Below are 21,964 nucleotides of genomic sequence, written 5' to 3'. Positions count from 1 at the left end.
AGAGAGAGAGAGAGAGAGTGGGTAATTTGAGATACAACGAGTTAGAGATAGAGAATAGGTAATGATAGAGAGAGGGTAACGTGTGAAAGAGAGAGTGGGGGATAATGTGTGTGTGCGTGAGAGAGAGAGAGAGGGGGTAATGTGTGTGTGTGAGAGAGAGAGAAGGGATAATGAGAGATTGAGAGAGAGAGAGAGAGAGAGAGAGAGAGAGAGAGAGAGAGCGTAATGACAAAGATGGTAACATGTATGTGTGTGTGTGTGAGAGAGAAGGGGGTTTATTGTTAATTTTCATCTAGGGTTTATTGTTTGTTAATTTTTTAGGGTTTGTTGTTCGTTTATTTTCTAGGGTTTATTGTTCATTTTTTACTATCTAGGGTTTAGTGTTCATTTTTTTGTTCAGGGTTTATTATCTGTTTTTTTATGTCTAATGTTTATTGTTCGTTTATATTTTTGTTTTTTGTTTTTTTCCTACGGTTTTTACTATTCATGTTTTTGCAATATTTAAAAACTTAAAACTATTTTAAACATGAAATAAAATAAAATAAAAAATGTTTTTCAAACTTTAAAACACTAAAATTAAAAAATAACAATAAATTAACATTTTTTTATGAAAAATAATAACAATAAATTAACATTTTTTAATGAAAAATAATAAAAATAAATAAAACAAAATAAAAAAAATAAAACTACGTATCTGGAAGGAGGTAAAAAATGGTCTAGGGGGTCAGTTGGGATGAAAAAAATGGGTACCCATGCTCCTCTGAAACGTCTACCCATTTTTGAAATAGTGAAAATGATGGAAAATGGTTTAAAATAAATAAATATATTCCAGAAATGGGCGCTCGTTTAGCTTCGGATGCCTGTTTAGCTTCAGGTGTGAATGGCTCAAGCACTCGAAGCGAAACGGGTGCCCGATTTGTAAAAATTGGGCACCCATTTCTAGCGGGCTCTTTTCCCAACCCGCAGACTTCCGTGGGATTGGGACCCAATTTTATGCATTTACCCTGTAGTAGAGATGAATGCCTTCTATTCTGGTTACATGATTCAAATTCAGCCACTATATAGCTTTCAAAAAAAGGAAAACTTACTAAAAGTAGTATATTAGGGATCTTGGTGGAACCAAAGAATCATCATACCTAGTACTAACTAGTGTCCTTGGAAGTTGAAATGAGCATTCAAATAAGGACAAACCTAATGGAAAACTGAAAATGTTTGTTGGAAAATTATTTATTTGGCACCCCCATTTGTCAAGGCCATAACTCTTGTCTATAACTACCATTAAGATGATATTCTCAACAACTGATTGAATCTCTTGAGCTTGGTGACTAAGACACTAGTGGTCCAAAATCAAGAATAGGGTCAAGGAATTGTTATGGTATTGAATATAATTTTGAGTCAAGGAAGTTCTCTTAACTATTCCATACATCAATGACAATGAGTGTGTCAATTTAGAAAATAACTTTGAGATGCACACTCTTAGTAAGCTCCTTTTTAGTAACATCATGTAGCAAAGTCTATAGGTGCTTTGTGTAAACCTTTCCTTGTATTTTTTATCTTTGTGTTATCCAAAATCTATTTTTCTATATGTGCCATATCCTTGATAATGGAATTTAATAATATGTTGAGCTCATTACTATTTTCTTAGACAAATGTGTATTCATATTTTTTTTAGCAATGCTTTCTATTTACGTTGAAACCATAAAATTCTTCAAATAATATTTGAATTTTATATTATTGGAATGTTTATTAATCAAATTTTTGTGTCCTATCCATATAGGATTTTTGCACACCTCACTATCATCCTTGACTCATGTGTGTGATGCAGAGGTAGGGGCATGTATAATGGTTTCAACATACAAAGTGAATGATCATACAGTTCATTCTTCTAGACACCCTTGGATACATTAATTGGCTTCTAGGCTTGGGAAAACTAATATGAAAGAGGTAGAAAGTAAAGGTATTCGAGACCTCCCAAGGTCTCTTTGTTGTGTCACGACGATGCAAGATAACTAAGTGTTCATTTTGTTTGGACAACTAAGATAACTACAATTTTTATTCACCAAAGGGACCATGATAAATTGGGATGTTGTTTGGAGAATGGGTGTTGATTGTGAAGATGACTATGGGGCTGTCATTTTCCTTTATTTCCTTTGGATCTAGTGATGAGTCCAAGCTCTAATAATTTTCCTTTGTTGGGAGTTAATCTTAGAAGCCTCTTGAACTTCTCAAGAGAGAACAATGGCATACACTCCAGCTTGTTCTTTCCCTCCCTCTAGAGCCAATTTTGTTGATGGGTCTCTTGATACGCTCAACATAGACTAAGTATCGCCACTTAATCTCTCTTATAAAATAGTAAAAACTAAAAGTATTCCAAACCTCCCAAGGTAACAATGATACAAGATAACGAAGTGTTCATTTGGCCAATTTGTTCAAGGGGAAAATGTCACTAATCAAGTTGAAATGTCGATTTCTCAATCGGCCTAAGCTAAAAGGTTAAAATAAATTGCAAAAGATAGAACAAGGCTACAAGAAAATGAATCATCACTATTACCTAAACCCACATTATCAACAAAATCTAGAAATAACCTTGTATGTAAATAATTTATCATGCCAAAATTGCCAATTCTAACATGAAAATGAGACCAAGGAAAGCTCTAGAACAACTAATACTATTCATTCACATGTTCATTATTAACCTCAATCACCACGAAAGATGCACAAATTGATTATAACAAAGAAGATGTTTCATAAATGTAAATATTAATTCAGCACTAAAGAAAATGAAAGAAATAGAAGAATACCAAGCAATCAAAAAATACTACCAATACTGTTGCAAATTATGAACTTCATTTCCATTAATTCTTCAAAATATACCAGTAAAGCACAAGTATTCAATCTACAATCTCTTGCTAAATGTCTTTTGAAAGAAAACAAACTAAATAGTGTTACTAAACTTGGACCTTAAATAATCAATTCTTAGACCCTCAAAATGAATTTTGAAATTACATTTATAGGGAAAAAATTTCCTCAAAATTAGAGATTAAAACCCACCCAAAACCTTATCAAACTAAGAGGTTCAATTAGCACACAAGATACTAGCCTATAACTGAATTAAGAACTATAAGTTGACTCATGAAAATGAAATATAAGTCAGAAGGAACCTAGAATATGGAGTTGTCAAGCGTTGGGAATTGATAGTTGTAACTCAAACTATTGAGAATGAGCACTTTGGATCTTTAGTTGAATTGAGAATGATCAAACTATTGAGAATTATCATACAGTCCATTCTTGTAGACACTCTTGGATACATTAATTGGCTTCTAGGCTTGGGAAAACTAATATGAATTGAGCCAACAACATGAGGATAGGGTCAAGTATCATGGCAACTGATCATAATTTGTGAAGAGAGGGTTCACACTCATTGATGGTCATTTTGCAACTCACCTTGAGTCTACATGAGCTGCAGAAGCTTGTGATAGGTATGGATGATTGTCTCCTTCCAATATGTAGTCCTTTCATATTTTAGGTGGCTACACACTATGTTGTTGTTAAGTATTAATGTATTCTTAAGACATCTTATGACTCCATTACATGTCCACACTTGGGTTTACAAACCCAACTCTGTCAAAACAAAAACAATATCACTAGTAAAACTATGACTGTGGCAATTAATACCCTTAGGACAGTCATATACATTTAATCTATTTCATTTTCTTTTGATCCACAAACCCTTCTGAAGGTTGCATAGGGTCCCCTCTCCCCTCTCTCTATCATCAACCACTTCAAAATACCAATCACTTGGTCTTCCCACCAAATTCTTCACTCTTATTGCCTTTTACTGTCTGATACATAGAGATAGTAGACTGCCCTCATGCCCAAACATGTACCAAATCTAATTTAGAGCCCTGCACACAGCATAATATGATACATAACATGATACCCAAGTTATCATGATACACCTATGGTTACTCCTACCCAAGTGCAAACACAAGAAGCAACAGAAATGGGTGTGTACCAAGACAACTCAATAATTATCATGACAATAGAAGACCAATAAAATTTATTCTCAGAGCCTAAGGCCAAACAAAATGAGGATAAAAGAAACATGGAGTCAAAGAAGCATGGAGAACAAGAAAAAGAGGATCTATCTAGGTCCCCAACCTCAAGATGACTCCTCCAAAATTTTAAACTTAGGTGCACAAGCAACAAGATGAAGAACAAAGGCCAAAGTAGGTTGTAACTACCGTGAACACATCCATCCAAAGTGATAAGAATCTAGATGTTCCTAAGTGGCTACAATTCAACTTTGAAAGGATAAAGAAGAGAGTATTGAAGAATGTAAGTTTGCAAAATATGATCGTTGAGGTTGAGGCCGCAAGGAAGCCAAGGAAGGCAATAACCTTGTATGCCACCTAAAACTATGCAAAAGGAGAGATAGTTGCAAACATCACTATCCCAATACCAAATAAGGATGACTGAGATATAGATCCTTTTGATCATTAGGGAACTCGAGTGAAATTTAGAAAATAAACTAAATGAGGAGAAGTAGCAACTTTAGATGCAACTACTGAGACTATAAAGGTGAGGATGCAAAAATGATACCAATCTACACAAGACAGGAAGGCTATTTAGTATCATAGTACATGAACAACTCTTTAAAGATCTTGATTCCCCTTGAGCTTCTCAAGTTTCATTGATACTAATGCCTACTTTTTCTTCCTAAAAAAGAAATGAAATATTTGTATCCTATGAACAGTAAAGCTACAATGATGGATACATGGATTATGGAGCAAATGAATCACATCGGAACCTTCTTTGCTAAGTTCTACAATGTTTATGATGAAGCCAGTAAGTTGGAATTAATAATGTCAACCTGTGCTAATGAATAGGAGAAAGATGAGAGGAAGTGAAATTAAAACGTTGAGTGAAAATAAAATCAAAGAAGTTGATGTATTGAGAGATCAAGATAATGGATTCATTCAAAGTAGTCTAGATGAGCTAATATTCAAGCTAGAAATCGCAGAAGGAAAAATAACTAAGATGGTAATGTGTCATTATCCCATGTTAACTGAGCATTGGGCTTATGATGAATACATAACAATCAATTTGGGGGCTCCCCCCTTTAAATTAGATAAGGATTGGTTGGACACTATATAATTTATTTTGTCTAAACAGGATAAGAAGGTGGAAGGGAAGTTTGGGGAAAATAGTAAATTTGATAAACAAGTCTTGAATGAATGTATGGGGTTAATTGTGGTTACATCACATGCTGCCAATGTGGTCAAAGCCTTAGAGAATTCCATTACCAAACTAAATAAAGTTGTTAGAGTTGTTGACTTTCGAATGAAATGGATAGATGGGCCAAATGAAAGATCTTTAGGCTAATATTTGTATAATTATAAGGAGTATAAGGAAAGGAAAAAGAAGGCTTCCTCCACAAGAAATCCAAGTCCAGATTGATTTATTTCAAATTTTGATCAAGTAGACGACAAATAATGGATTCTTAGTTAATTCGAAGTAATGACCTAGCAAGCTTATCTTTATTTAAGTAAGGGCCCATCCAAATACTATTAATGATTTCTTGTGTTCTCAAATGTAAAAGTCTACTAAAATGAACTTTTCTTTGTATTAACTGCTTCACCGACTTGGGAGATCCATTGGATGTGTTAGAGGAGTGGATTCTTTGTCATTTCCCTTCAGTTTCATCCATTTTCATTCATTTTTTATAAAGTTAGAAAAGATTTAGTAAAAACTCCCAATACCCTAAACTAGGGCAACCTGAGACAGTAAGAAAATAGTTTGGGGGTCATTCCCATGATGAAAATCCTTGTCAAGGAGTGGGATGACCCTAGTAATCATGTATTTAATCTTCTTTGTCTTTGCAGGGCCACATGATAATTCTTCCACGTGCTACATGAGTTGGAAGGACTGATTTTTGGGTGTCTCAGTTTGTTAGGACAATATTTTGATGGTGAGTTGGGTTGTGAATGAAAAGATCAGGCTTTGGAAGGTTGGAGAAGGGATAGGCGTAGGGTGTGTGAAGATACCACAAACTTGTTCCTAGCTCTGCACCCAAATTAGAAAGTTTCCTTCTTTCTACAAGCATTCTTCCTCTACATACATGAAATCCAACTTCAATGTACACAAAGTATAAAGGAAAGTGCAAGTTGTCCGAAATTCGTCATGCAAATATGATGCAAATTAAATCCGAAGATCTAATGAATGAATTAAGGTGAAGATTTAGCAATTCCTCATCATGCAAATCTGAAATTAAGGTGAACAATCTACCTCCCACGTGGGCTTGCAATGCTCAAATGACTTCGACGCGGGTTTGATCTTGTCAGGGGTTGAAGTTGACGCGGACACCTGCACGGGATTGCAATGCACAAATGACTTGCCCTCTTTTTTTTTTTTTAAGTAATGCCTGTTGTCATCGGAATTCCAACGAATGCGGGTACTTTATTGAAAAAAAAACAAATTTCATCACTAATGCCTTCTCCTTCAAAACCAAATGTGAAATTACCGTTCTAATTCTGACAAATTCGGGCATTTTTTCAAAAAAAAATCAAATTTGGTCACAATATGCCTTCTCTGTTGGAAATCTAGACCAAATGTATTAGTGTATGCAAGCTTACCCATGCCTCTTTATCTCTCCTTTACCATGAGTGTGTGTGTAAGTTCATACTTCTGCTAAATTTGAGGCTAAATATAGTGTCATAAATTAAATCCCTATGCAATTCCTTTCATAGTTATGCTCTATTTTAGAATGTATGACCTCCCACCTCTGGTCCAATTCATCACAACTCAATTCATATATCATTTAGACTTCTCCTTCTTATTTTCGACCTCAGCTCCCAATTTGAGGCCACATTGGAGGGAGCAAGGTATTTAGGGTGCCTCGCTCCCTAATGTTTGGCCCCAAATTCAAACCACAACATGCTTGGCTAGGTTGAGTGGGAAATTTTTTATCGCGTTGACCTACTTTGAGTTTTGCACCTTGAAATGCTTGGAAGATGTATATAAGAAAGGTAACCTCCCTCATTTTAGGTCTACCATTGGAACTCATGAATCATGAACAAAACACAAGAGAATAACTATAGGCAATTCAATTCAGGCATTCAAGGCATTTCATCCCACCATATTCTTCATTGTGTCAACCTTCAACAAACTTCATGCAAGCATGTCTTTTGTGATGTCCTTTTAGGTATTTTGTGTGGAGTCATGCTATTGCATCAATAGTTGTGATCATCTTCAAAGAAGCATTTGCATCGTCAAGGTACAAGGAACTTCTATTCTCAAATATAACCTCTTCTATATATTAGCATGCTTTTCTTTCATGTTCAATTCAATTCAATTTCAAGGTTGATTTCAAAATCAAGGTTTGACTTAGGCAAATCCCTTTCTACCCAACATTTTCCTCTTTTTAGTTGTGTAGGAATAGGTTATGCATCTATGGAAATAGGTGCAGGCTAATCAGGTGGATATTTGCTATCTACAATTTGTCGAAGAAAAAACTGTTTAGAGCAGGCCGAGCATAGCACCCCAGTCTTAGGAGCGGGTTGATCTAGGCACCTGAATCCCTACACTTTTATCTTGAATTTGGAATGTGGTTTGGTTCTAATCTTCTTTGTTGTGTTCTCTTTCAAAATTGGGTTCTCAACTTGTTACAACCTTCCACACAAAAAAGGTCATCTTCTCATCCTACCTTACATACTTCTTCCTAGTTTGCAAAGTCAGTTTCAAGTACGCCCCATGAGAGACTATTGAATTCACCTTGTGCCCTAGAACATCTTGGACCAAGTGGATCATTTCCCCTCTCAATGTAATCAAAGCGAAAATAGCCCTAAGTTTTCTAGTTTGTTATTGAACCCTATTTCCCTCACATTACAAAGATTTTGAACCAAAATGACTACCCTTCCCTATTAAACGAATACCCATTCCTTTCAATATTTTTTTTCCTCAATGCTTCCCCTATATATGTGGACCTAATGTATTGCTTTAACCCCTTTGATGATGTAATTAATTCTTAATTATCCCTATTTCAATTTAATTATCTCATAGATTGAGCTAAAAATATGTACATATTTTCTTGAATGCATACAAACTAGTCATTAACATAATAATGATAAATGTATATTTAAGAGCTTACAAAAGTCTTATAAACAATTAATAGAAACATGAAGATAGATCATTTAATAGAAATGAAATTTGGTTTCATATTGATTCTTTCGAGAAAACTAACAACTGATAAATAATGATTAACTTAGAAAAGACTAAGTTATCGTTAGCCTTGAGTATTGAATGAATTCCTTGTACTAGGAGTATACAAAAGTTACAATCACATTTTTTACAAATCTAATAACCTTTATATGTAGTTATATAATAATATTCAATTCACCTCTATGGATGATTGAAACTTTTCATCATATACTGAATTTTCTAGAATATTGTAATAATTTTAAAAGTATCACTGAGGTCAAATTTCTCAAAAGAGTATAATTTTTTTCAAAACTATGTTCTAATTTTATAAAGGAAATGACAAACAATGATACGATTTTTTTACTTGAATCAGTAAAAAGTAATGTATATATGTTTTGAATTTTGAAATGATCTAAAGTAATGAAGTGTAGATCTATATTGCGTGTATTAAAACACAGATTTCAACGGGACATAATTTTTTTTACTTGAAATAGTTATCCAAAATATAAAAAAAGATATTATCATGATCTAAAAACTCTTCTCTAGTGAATCATTATTTTTTTAATAATCTTTAGTGAGATAGAAAAGGAAAAAGAGATAATAATAAAAGAGAGTCAATTTTAATTAGCCAATTTAAATCAACAATGACATGTGTCTATTGTGAAATATATAAACAACTCATTCTAACTATTTTTCATTTCACTGCCTTCTCTTTTAAGAATAAAAAGAAAAGAAAGAGTGAAATCATGCTACTTCAATCCACGTAATGCATGAAATCACGCAACAAATAATTGTACTTAATCTACGTAATGCATGAAATCACGCAACAAATAATTGTACTTTATCTACGTAATGCATGAAATCATGCAGGGACATCTCTCCAAGGATTGCTTTTGAATGAATCTCACACATGAACTATATTTTAAGGAAGAACGTGCAGCTTCAGCCTGAACATTATTATACCTTTAATCGTTGAATTTTTAAATATATTTTATATACTCAGGTTTGTATAGTTTTCCTTTTCATAAGAAATTCGCTGTCGGAATCTGTTGAGGCTAATCTTACAAAGTATATAAGAGATATTATTGTCTCTTGTTGTGGAGGGCTTATCTGCTTTGTCTTTCACGCTACGTCGTCTTGCACCAGAATCTTTAGCTATATATATCGTTTCTTATTTTTCCAATCTTTAGCAGAGATATAGAAAGATAGATGAAGTGAGAAAGAGAGAGTGCAAAAGATAAACAATTGAAAGAAATATAAAAAAGAGAGGAAGAGCAGGAGGAACAAAGAGGAGAGAGAAGGGTGTCGAGGAAGAGAGATAGATGGATAGGGAGGGAGAGTGAGGAGTAAAGAGAAGAAAAAGGTATTGAGAAAAAGAGAGTAGTGAATGAAAAGAGAGATAAAAGGAAGGGGAGAGATATGGGAGGAAGGGGTGAGATAGAGAGATAGAAAGAGGGAGAAAGAGGTATTAGAGGGGAAAATAAGAAAGAGATATATGTAGAGTTGGAGAGAGATAGAGAGATAAAGAGATGTAGAGAGAGAAAGAGAGATAAAAAAGAGGTAAAAGGGGCAAAAGTTGAAAGATATGTCTCCGTTTTATAAAGGAAATGACAAACAATGTTATAACATTTTAATTTGAATCAATGAAATGTAACATATATGTTTTGAATTTTGAAATGATGTAAACTTTTACACTTTGTGCTTTTTTTTTTAAAAAACAATTAAAAAATATATTTGAATATATTTTTCTGGAAATTGACATTATAATTTAGTTATTGATAAAATGATAAAATGAAGTGAAGTGGTAAGTAACCTTAAATTATATAATAATAATTTTCTCTCTCTCTCTCTCTCTCTATATATATATATATATATATATATAGAGAGAGAGAGAGAGAGAGAGAGAGAGAGAGAGAGAGAGAGAGAGAGAGAGAGATGCACATATATGAAATATTGTGTGTATTAAAACACACTTGTTTCTTGGGATAATTTTTCCTTCATTATTTATTCAAAATATAAAAGACTATATAAAATAATTTAGAGAAAAAGAGAGATGGAAAAATACATATATAGAGAGGTATCAAAAGAAGGGGAGAGAGAGATATGTGAGGAGAGAGGGGTGGAGAGGAGGAGGGGTAGAGAGAGATATATGTAGAGAGGAAGAGGGGGAGAGAGGGAGAGAAATAATTAAAGAGAGACAAATAAATATATAGAGAGATAGAGGAGGAGAAATATAGATATATAAGGGGGTATTTCTAAAGGGGTTTTGAAAGATAGAAAAGAGAGAGACTAACTTTCAATTACTTATTTCATTCTAAAATCTTAAAATGAGATGTGTCCATAGAGAGATATGGTTAAGTCAACCTGATAATTCACCTTTAAGACCTCTTCACTATACTAATTGAATACTAAAGTGAACCAAATAGAGAGAGAAACAAAAAGAGAGATAGGTAGATAGAGTGACGTAGAGAGATATAGAGAACTAAGAAAGAGATGAAAAATAGAGAGATAGAGAGAGGAAGATATAAGAAGGAAGGTAACAGGTAGAGACAAGAGATAGAAAGGGAGAGGGAGATAGATACCATGGAGGATTCTGTGAAAAATAGAGATAAAGATAGAGAGGCAGATAGAGAAAGAGAGAGGGAGAAAGGGAAGCTTGAGAGAAAAAAGAGAGATACAAGGAGAAAAAGGAAGAGAGATAAGAGGGAGGGGAGATAAGAGAGAAGAAAAGAAGGGATATATATATATATATATATATATAGAGAGAGAGAGAGAGAGAGAGAGAGAGAGAGAGAGAGAGAGAGAGAGAGAGAGAGAGAGAGTCAATCATATCACATCAATAATTCAAAAATGACATGTCTATGGAGAGCCGCATTCGAGATAGCATGTCATTTGTGTAAGAACCCAATAGTTCACCTTTAAGACCTCTTTAATGTAACCATTGCACACTAAAGCATAAAATACCAATTATAATATTCGTAGGAAAAATGTATCAAAAAATTATTTCCCTTGCATAAAATTAGATATTTCAAAAGCTATCTAGGGCCTGTCATGTTATGTCTAGAAATTATTTCACTACCATAAAATTTAGATATTTCAAGAGCTATCTAGGGCATGTCATATTAAGCCTAGAAATTATTTCCCTAACATAAATTTGGATATTTCAAAAGCTATCTAAGACATGTCATAATAAGTCTACAAATATATCCCTAACAAAATTAAATATTTCAAAAGCTATCAAGAGCACGTCATAATAAGTCTAGAAATATATCCCTAACTTAAAATTCAATATTCCAAAAACTATCTAGGAAACCCCATTGAAGAACACATTAATTTAGTCAAAGTTTATTTTATTTTACTCATATTCTTTCTCTCCTCTTTTGGCATTCACGCTACAACTTGCACCAGCATCTTTAGCACTAACATTCTCATGTGGAGGCCAAGAAAACTATTTGTCCTATTTCTGCCTGTGCTCATCTATTTAAGACCCTCCAAGATATAACATTCTCATTCATTCATACTAATCTTACTCTGTTAAAGAAAATGGCTTTGCTGGATATTCCCATCTCTGTGAACAAAAGTTCACGTTATTTGACGGCACCAGGGAAGAACGGCATTCCCTACATTTGTAATGGCAGCGCCCAGTCTTTGATCTCCTCCACTGATTTTGTGAAGCATAAAAGCCGGTGCATGAAAATTGCCGCCGCAATGGCGTCTCCGTCAATAGACAGAGGAAAGGTCGTTAAATACCCGGAACATCCAGCATGGGAGAGCGTGAAACAGGAGCGTTGGGAGGGTGAGCTTCAAATTGAAGGCAAAATTCCAGACTGGTTGGTCAGTATTAATATCGTTTCCATTTCCAAGCCTTCTTTTCTTTTTAGTACGTCATAAACATTTTCTTTCCCTGTTCTGAAATACCGCTTTTTTAAACTTTACATCATAGATATTTTCTTCTTTCCTTTTTCTGAAATACTGCTTTTTTAAGAACACTATAGATTGTTTTCCCATTTTTCTGAAACACTGCTATTTTATTTTTAGCATATCATGAATATTTCTTGTTTTTTATAAAAATACTGTTAATGTTTTTTAATTTATTTTTATATTGTTTTGAATATTCTTAGATGTTTTGAGATTTTGAGATGGGATGTGTAAACTTTAATTATTTTAATTTTTAACTTTATTTTTTCAACTACTTTATACTTTTTAAATAAAAAAATATTATTCTTTTTAAATAAATGATCAAATTTTATATTTTTAATTTAAATTAGTATTTTTTTAATATATTGCATAAAGACTGTTACAAAAAGAGTGTCTGGAATGTCTACTTGGACCTCCGGTCCACATTTACAAAACAGTAAGCAAATTGTCTACTGAGATATATACATGGAGGAATACATTTTTTAGAACATGAGACTATAATATTTTATACAGAAAAACCACTATCTTCAAAGTTGCCAGCCGATTATCCACACAAAATCTGCTCCTGCGATGCATCAACCCATGTAGTCCATCCACTAGGGCCCTCCATCCACACAACTTGTTTTCCGTCAAGAAGTTCTATGAGCATCAAGATCTGGTCTTTAACAGGGTCTCTAGCTCTGGCAACCTCTACTCCCAGGGACTCCAGAGCTAGGTCTACATCTTGCTTCCCTCTGATTGCCTTTTTCCATTTGTATCCGTTTTCCATCTCGTGAAGGAACATCCTTGTGTTTCCATCTTTTATGAACCTGAAAAATTTGTTCTTTTCTAAATTCATCGTCACTGATACCTACAAGAGAATTCGGTGAAGGGTGAGTCCACGAAAAGACTCAGTAAGGGCCCTACCTATGCCGTGAAACTTATCTTCATTTCTGATTTTCCAAATGAACCATAAAATCTCAGAAGTAAGAACATACCAAAAGAGGTTAGTGTCTTTTTTCAGATCCTTAATATACCCGACTATAACATCAAACACAGTAAATTGATTAGGAATAGAAATACCAAACAGTAACCAGATTTCTCTAGCAATGCTACAATAAAAAAAAATATGTCTAACTGATTCAGGAACCTTGCAAATATTACAAATGTCACAGCTGTTATGATCTTTTCTGAGGGGCAACCTATTAATAATCATAAGCCACTTAAAACACTTTATTTAAATTAGTATTCATATATTACAAATATATATATATATATATAGATCTATAAGAATGTTAATTAAGATAATTTTGTCATATTTTTCTATATTTTAAAAAATGTAATATAAAATATTTATTAGTGAAAATAATTGATATTTTTAAGTAAAGGTTGATAATTTAGTAAGTTTAAAAATAGAATAAAATAAATACTACTTTGAAATACTACATCATAGATTTTTTTCCGTTTTTCTGAAATACTATTTTTTTTTACCATATTACTAATATTTCATGTTTTTTTTGAAATACTATTAATTTTTAATTTTTTTTTTTTTTAATATTCTTCAATGTTTTGAGATTTTGTGATGGGGATGTGTAAACTTTGATTATTTTAAATTTTTAACTTTTCTCTTTTCAACTACTTTTTACTTTTTAAATAAAAAATATTATTATTTTTGAATAAATGATCAAATTTAATATTTTTAATTTAAATTAATATTCATAAATCCATAAGAATTTTAATTAAGATAATCTTGTCATGTTTTTCTATATTTTTTAAAGTATAATATAAAATATTATTGAAAATAATTGATATTCTTAAATAAAGGTTCATAATTTAGTGTTTTTTAAAAATAAAATAAAAGAAATTATCAATTAATTCATACAAATATAAATAAATATTTAATCAAAATTTTATTTAAATTTCTAATTATTAAATCTATAAAATAAATATTAAGTAATATATAATCTTTTTATTAATTGTTTTCTAAATCTTGATAAAAAAAGGCATTTTTTAAGTTCTTATTTTTTTTAATATATTAAATTTATTTTATTAAAAAAAATTGTGAAAAAAAAGTCCTTACTATCATTTACATTCAAATTGCAATTTGTTGTTTTTATGACATCTCTTAATAGTTGGATTTATTGATTAGTATCAACAATCAATATTGAAATGCTATTTTCTTTAAGGTGTTTGTAGGGTAAAGATGATTGTATTAGTCTTTTTTTTTTAAATAAGATAAAAAAATTATTATTGAAAATAATTGATATTATTATTCAAAATTAATAATTCAGTGACAAAATATTAAATTTAAATATAGTTGAATTTATTCATAAACTAACAAGTTTATTCAAAGATTAAATGTCAATGAATATAATCTCCAATGAACATCGTATTTTATAAATTTTAAATTGTTTGAAACAAATTAAATTCTTCTTTTTAGAAAAATAATTTTAAAATATTTTATTTACCTTTATTGAATGTTATTTAATACTTTTAATGTTGATGGTAATTTGTATTTTTTATTTATATTGTTAAATTTTATGTGTGCAGAATGGTACTTACTTACGAAATGGACCAGGGATGTATGACATAGGCCAAGATTCTAAGAATCTTTTTGACGGGTATTTTATAATCCATATCCATTTCTTTGATAATATTGTTTATGCTATGGATCATTTTTTCAACTTTTTGATAAATGTGATTTATAAATATATTTTTTTAATAATTTTAAAAAATTATAATTTAATTTTAAAAATAGGATTTGTAAGTGTTTATGATAAGTAATTATAAATTCAAAAGAATTTAAAATATATAATTAATTTTTTTTTCTTGTATTTAAATATTACATTTCTTTTAGATTTTATCTAATGTTTTTATAATTGATAAAAGTGAATTTCTAAGTGGGTTTTCATTATAATTTTGAAGATTTTACACACAAACTTGCTCAAACTAATCATATCTTAAATAATGTAGCTTATTATTTTTCATGATTTAGGTTTTCAATAATTTTTTAAATTTTTTTTTGTGCTATAAGATATTCAACCTTGGTTCGCCTTCACTTTGAGAATGGGAACGCATCTGCAACGCATGCACAATTACAATCTGAGGCTTATATGGCTGCCAAAAAATATAACAAAGTTTGTTATCGTGAATTTTCAGAACTTCCAAAGCCATCAAATATCTTGTCAACTATTGGGAACATGGTGGGAGTGTTATCTGGTGATGCAGTCACAGATAATGCTATTATATCAGTTATTAGGTTGTTATTCCTCTCCTTCAAATATTATGGATGATAATATAAATGATTATGATTGTGAATTCTTGACAAAAATATTTGTGTTTCACAGGATGGGTGATGGGCGAGTTGTGTGTTTGACTGAAACTATGAAAGGAACTATCCAAATTGATCCCAACTCACTAGAAACAATTGGTCCTATTAAATACACAGATAAGCTAGGGGTAATCAATTGTCATTGTTTTAAATGATTGTGAAATCACTAGGTTAAATTAGATTTTACACACTATTATATGTTATGAAATTATGTATGGATTTTATAAATGAATTCTCTATCATACAAGAAGCACACCACCACTAGGATGATTATTTTGCTAAATTATAAAGGATTTTTGAATGATTATTTACTTTAGAATAAAATTATTCTCATTAAAATACTTGAAATATGTTTTTCAGGGTTTCAACCAATCAGGACACCCTTTAGTGTTTGATAGCGAACTTATTTCATTGCTCCCAGATTTCATTAACCCTGGTTACAATGTCATTCGAATGCCTTCTGGAACTAATCAAAGAAATTTAATTGGAAAGGTAAGACCATATTTTTCCAACATAAACAACTAGCATATTGTGATAAATATATCATTCATTTACATTGAAAACTACTCTCAAAAACCTCTCTCCATGTAAACAACTAGCATATTGTGATCCTTGGTTTCAAACCAACTTGAATTTGGCTTGATAGTTTGTAAGGATTCGTAGTATCTATTTTTGTTATTCTTTTGTTGATTATCTTGAGTGTCCTTTGTTTTTGTGATATTCTCAATTTTCAATACTAAATATTTCTTTCTATTCAAATGTTTGATCTCTTTAAAAATCCTTACTTACCTCAGTAAATTATTTTCTATTAAATAATTTTTTTAATATTAGAAATAAATTTATGTCTTCATGCATAATATTGGTGTGGGTAATTCAGGTGAAGTGTAAAAGTGGTCCTTCTGTAGGATGGGTGCATTCATTTACAGTAACAGATAATTTTGTGATTGTTCCTGAAATGCCCATGAAATATTCACTAGAGAATATGCTAAGTGGGGATCTCTTACAATGGCACCAAGATGCCAAAGCATTTATGCACGTAGTTTCCAAAGAAACGGGAGAGACTGTAAGTTCAAATATGCTTTAAAAGTCTATATCCATACATGGCTAATTGAATATATCTATCACAAGTTAGGCTAATAAAATGTTGTTATAGGTTGCTTCTGTTGAGGTTCCTCAATTTATGACTTTCCACTTCATCAATGCTTATGAAGAGAAAGATAAGGCTACTGGCAAGCCCATATCAATCATAGTTGATTGTTGTGAATATAATAGTAGTGTTACAATCATGGAAAGACTCTTCTTAGATGAATTAAGATCATTCTCTGGAGAGGATTGTCTACCAGATTCAAGGTAATAATTTCTTTTATATTTTTCTCTTGTTCTATTCCTTACAGAAGGAACTATAATTTTCATGTTTTCAAGGATGGTTCTAGTTAGACTATTCAATATTATCCACCCAAGTCTCACAATATTACACAACCAAACTCTAAAAAGTACTTTTTAATTTTTTCCTATAATATATACTTCATTAGAAGATCTACTAACCCAAAATAATAAATTTATTCTCTATAAATAGAGTGGGACGCTTTACCATACCTCTCAATGGTAGCCCAAGAGGAACATTGGATACTGCAGTTCCACCAAAGGTGCATGGCAAAGGGATAGACATGTGCAGTATTAATTCAAAATATAGAGGAAAGGAGTATCGTTATGCATATGGATGTGCAGCAGAGCGCCCTTGTCATTATCTCAATTCTCTTACAAAGGTCATATTTCCTTTTCTTTACTTGATAAAATCAACAATAAAATACATATATGTGGCTAATATTTTACTATATAAATTGTTTAGATTGACTTAAAAGATAAATCAGCCAAAAAATGGTATAGTGAAGGGAGCATTCCCTCTGAACCCTTCTTTATAGAACGTCCTGGAGCAGAGTCAGAAGATGATGGTGAGGGTCTTAAAGCTCAAGCTAAAATTAATTATTTATATATCTAGTTATAATTTTGTGAATCATGTGTACATTAAATTAAACTATTAAATGGTGCAGGAGTGGTGATATCAATAGTGAGTGATAAAGATGGTGATGGGTTTGCTGTAGTATTAGATGGATCTACCTTCACTGAGGTTGCTCGTGCAAAGCTTCCTTATGGACTTCCATATGGACTACATGGTTGTTGGATTCCTTCTTAATTTAAAGAGATTTTAGACTATATCATATATTAGATGGACCTACTTAAGAAAAATACTAATGTAGACTTTTATTTAGCCTACATGGTGATCTAGACTTAATAAATGTGTTTGATTTTATGAAATACATATTATTTATGTAATTAAAAATATAATAAATATATATAATTATGTAATTGAAATAATTTCAGATGGACTTATCTTCATCAAACTTTCTCATGGAATGCTTAGTTATAGACTGTCATATATCTTTCATTGTAATGAATTGATTCTTTCTCTTGTCTGAACTTAACAAATATATTTGATTAAGATAAATTATTAAAAAATTAAAACTCAAATCTATAATAATAAAAATTATAATAATTTATAAAATTTTTTACTTATAAATTCTATAAATTCTATAATTGTACTCTTTTTATTTAATAACTAGTTAGCACATCTATATTTTAAAAATTTAAATGATTTTACACCAAGAAATATTAATTTAAAGATAAATTGTAAATATGTTAGAGTTAGGAATGGGTTCATAGTACAACTAGGGTTATGGGAGTGAAAAAAAACTAGTAACTATAAATTTGTCAATTTTAATAAAAAGAAAAATATTTAGATAATAGAATCTATTCAAAGAATAATTGTAGGAATAGTGAAGTAAAATCAATAGAAATAATTCCTTGAGAAATTATAGGTAAAATACTAAAAATTATAATGGTTAGCTTCTTTGTTTCATTATTTAAATAAAAATTTAAAATTTGTTTCTTATTTGAGATTGATTGTTTCTATTTGCTTCTTTTATAACCAAATCTTGTGAACCACAAAAAATAATGTAATGAGCATTGCGCTTAACCATTACATATATGTAGAATTACTAGATTTAACATATATTACAATACAAGACCAATGTTGAGCTCTAAAATTACACAACTAAATTCACTCTATCATCTTGACTCCAAAATTATACAATTAACTTCACTCTATCATCTTGACTCCAAAACTACACAACTAACTTCACTCTATCATCTTGAATATTTTCTAATGTTGTGTCCCTAGACATGGGGGAATACTTCAAAAATAGTAATGTGAGGGGATTGTTAAGTTGTTTGATGAAGTCCTGTGTAACCTAAATTTTTAGGTGTGAATAAATCTCCAGGTGGAGGGGATAGTGCTATTGCACATAAATTTTGTAATTAATCAAGATCCGTCTCTAGGTGAAGAATAATTGAATTTGATTCATGCCGATCATCAGCTAGTTGCATCATTCACTGTTGTTTTATTGTTGTCAATTACAAGTATTCAAAGGTTTGAAGAGGTTCCCATGGTTTTGTTTTTATGAAATTGATGGTGAAGTCTCATCAAGACTATAAACAAGCAAGAGACAACAGTTGGATTCTAGATGATTTGAGATTGTATTCTCTGTAGATTGCGAAACTTTTTCAAGAGCTTAAAGGATTAATGCCAAGGTGTCTTTCACAAAGGGTATGCATAAAGTCCTTGTGAAACTTAAGATAGATTTTTTGAAGGGTCAAGCTGGAAGGGTACAATTTAGGTATGAAAGAGTTTTAACCCAGAAATGCTTGATGATTTTCTTGGAGTGCCTGATCATTACATTAAACCTATATAGTATATTCTTTAATCATAATTATTCAGATCCTTTTAGAAGATTAAGAAAATGAATTTAATTCTATTTATATCATATTAAGCAAATAAATCCAATCCATAATAGTCTGATATAATTGTACAATAATTAATTGATAATCTATCTATTTCATATAAGCACATAAGGCTTCATGAAAATTCTATGATCATATTCTTAATAAAATATAAATCAAGAAACAACAAAAGGTATATTCCAATCAAATAGCCTCTCAAGTACTATTATTTAACCATTCTAAGTTGGTCTTACACTATATAATCTATTTGTACTAGTGAATGAGTATGTCTCTTAAATAGCTTGCACAAATAAGACAATTAAATTTGCTTACATGATTTTGTTCTCTTATTAGTAAATAAAAGGTATTATCTAAATACTACAAGATAGATATCTTACGAAAAGGCTAGTAATGAAAAATAAGAGATTTGCTATGAATCTATGTAATAAAACAATTATTTATAAATATAATGTATTAGGTCAAACTTGAAATTAGAGTTTAAAACAATATCATTACTCAAGATGATTAATAAAAATTTTTTGATCTAAAAATTCTGATTGATGTGATTGATGGTTTCTTTTATATGGTGGTGTACAAAGTAGGCCTTATTGATGTCACTAATGACTTGAAATGTCTTGATGTCATTTTTTTTTTTACTATCATTTTTTTTATGGGTGTTTATTAGCACAAGGCTACGTTTATCATTGCCATGCAACTAGGTTTTTCCACCACCACTAGTGGTTTGAACCTTTCAATTGACCCTCATCCAATATTTACCACCTTAGTCAATCCTAACACTACATTTTTATAGCACAATCAAAGTGTCACCCTATGTCCACCCTTTATCCTACTACCCCTAGCCTTTCATCTATAAAGGGGCTATTTTTTTTACATAACTTGGGCATACAAAGTCAAATTTTAAAAAATGAATAATTAATGGTAAGAGATTTCCACAATCCATAGAATAGATTGAAAGTTGTTTCTAGATTAAATTATGTACAATATTTTTGAATCAGAATTTCGGATCACACTCGGTGATCCATCATTAGGATAAAGAGAGCCAAAGCAGTGATCACAGAGTGTGATCCAAAATGTTGATTCAAAATTATTGTACACAATCTAATCTAGAAACAACCTTTAAATGGATCACGGAGTGTGATCTGAAATGCTGATTCAAAAATATTGTACACAATTTAATCCAAAAACAACTTTCAAACCAAATGAATAATTATCAAAAAGCTAGCTCCAAGCACTTTCTAATGGTGCTATTATTTTTTCTAGATTCTATTGTTGGGGCATTTTATCACCTATTGAAGCAAATATTCCTTTTGGGCTTCCCTATTCATAACTTTTTATTATATCTCAACTTCTGTGATTCAATCTAATGTAAACTCTTTATATTTTACTTTATAGTTATAAAATATGTAAAAAGTTTTTTCTTTTATTTGTTGATCAAAAAACATTTTTTTCCAATAATTAGTGATTTTTTCAAACACAAAAGTCAATCACATAATGGAAAAAATTTCATCAATTGAGAATCTCACACCACACAACTATCACACCTAGAAACCTCATATTACTAGATTACTCATATTTAATGGATTGTGGTCCAAATTGCATTGGATCCACCTACATTCACTCGATAATATGATATTTACCTACAAGAATAAGACAAATGAAGCCATGTTCCTAACGACACTACAAGTTTTAGACAACCTATTATTTTATATTGAGTCTCAACACACTCCTAAGAAGATCTAAGATAAGTACAAGAAGATATTTGGAACTATTAATAAGTTCTAGACATTATAGGTTGAGAAATAAATGACTACTCTTACACCTAATTCATTTCCTTCTGTTGAGGAAGTTTTGGTAAAATTCTAGTCACTTGGATCACTTTTGTAGGGTTGTGGAAAGGATAAATATGACAAAGCTTATATTTTATTGATCCTATCTAGTCTTAGAGGGCCATTTTAGGTGTTATCATCTAGTTTTTGTTTTTCTATGGATGTATTAGGTCATATATTTAACATGCCTTCTTTTGAGGTCTTTTATAATTGCTTGACATGGGAAAATTATAAGTTTGCACAATTGGAGTCCCTTTCTAGTTCCAAAACTTGTACATCGGTCTAATAATCATCCAAAGGGATTATAATAAGAGAATAAGCCTAATACATAATCTACATTAAGTAGTAAGAGTTCCTCCAATCCAAAGCAAGACTTAGATTGAAAAATTTAATTGACTCCTAAAAGTGACAAATCTTCTAAGTTAGGCGAGTATTTCTTAAAGGCAAAGAATAAATTAGGAGATCCTTATAGGTTTTATAGCAAAGAGGAGCATGCAATTTCTGCATGTTGGAAAAGACTAAAGCATTAAAAAATTCCATACAACAAAGCACAATTTTACTCTCTAAACCTTCTTCCACCAACAAAACAAAGGCCATGTACTTTTTATATAGGATTTATCTTCAATAAATAGTTGGATTGTTGACTTTGGAGCCTCACATCACATGAATCATTCATTTAATCCAAGTGAAACTATTTTTAATAGAACTTTTCATACTGTACTAAGCAACTCTTCATATGTTCCAATTTTTGGGTTAGGAACTATATAGTTGATAGATGGTTTCATTGAGGATATTCCTTTTGTTTTGAAGATTTTTGTCAAGTTTCTATCCTTTTGCCAAACTTTTCATACTA

The 21,964-nt window shown here is 31.0% G+C and overlaps 1 protein-coding gene across 1 annotated transcript; it reads left to right on the top strand.

Annotated features, from left to right (window-relative positions):
- Positions 1-11,742: 11,742 nt before the first annotated feature.
- LOC131052151 (carotenoid cleavage dioxygenase 8 homolog B, chloroplastic-like) lies at positions 11,743-17,621 on the top strand. The gene is made up of 10 exons (XM_057986750.2): positions 11,743-12,033; positions 14,647-14,717; positions 15,131-15,355; positions 15,444-15,555; positions 15,788-15,919; positions 16,305-16,490; positions 16,581-16,777; positions 17,004-17,193; positions 17,277-17,379; positions 17,479-17,621. The coding sequence occupies exons 1-10, from the start codon at positions 11,743-11,745 to the stop codon at positions 17,619-17,621; spliced, it is 1,650 nt and encodes a 549-aa protein (XP_057842733.2).
- The last annotated feature ends 4,343 nt before the right edge of the window (positions 17,622-21,964 follow it).

This window comes from Cryptomeria japonica, chromosome 2 (genome assembly GCF_030272615.1).
Source record: "Cryptomeria japonica chromosome 2, Sugi_1.0, whole genome shotgun sequence".
Lineage (NCBI taxonomy): Eukaryota > Viridiplantae > Streptophyta > Pinopsida > Cupressales > Cupressaceae > Cryptomeria > Cryptomeria japonica.
The sequence above is the reverse complement of the archived record's forward strand: the minus strand, read 5'-3'. Positions and strand labels throughout refer to the sequence as shown.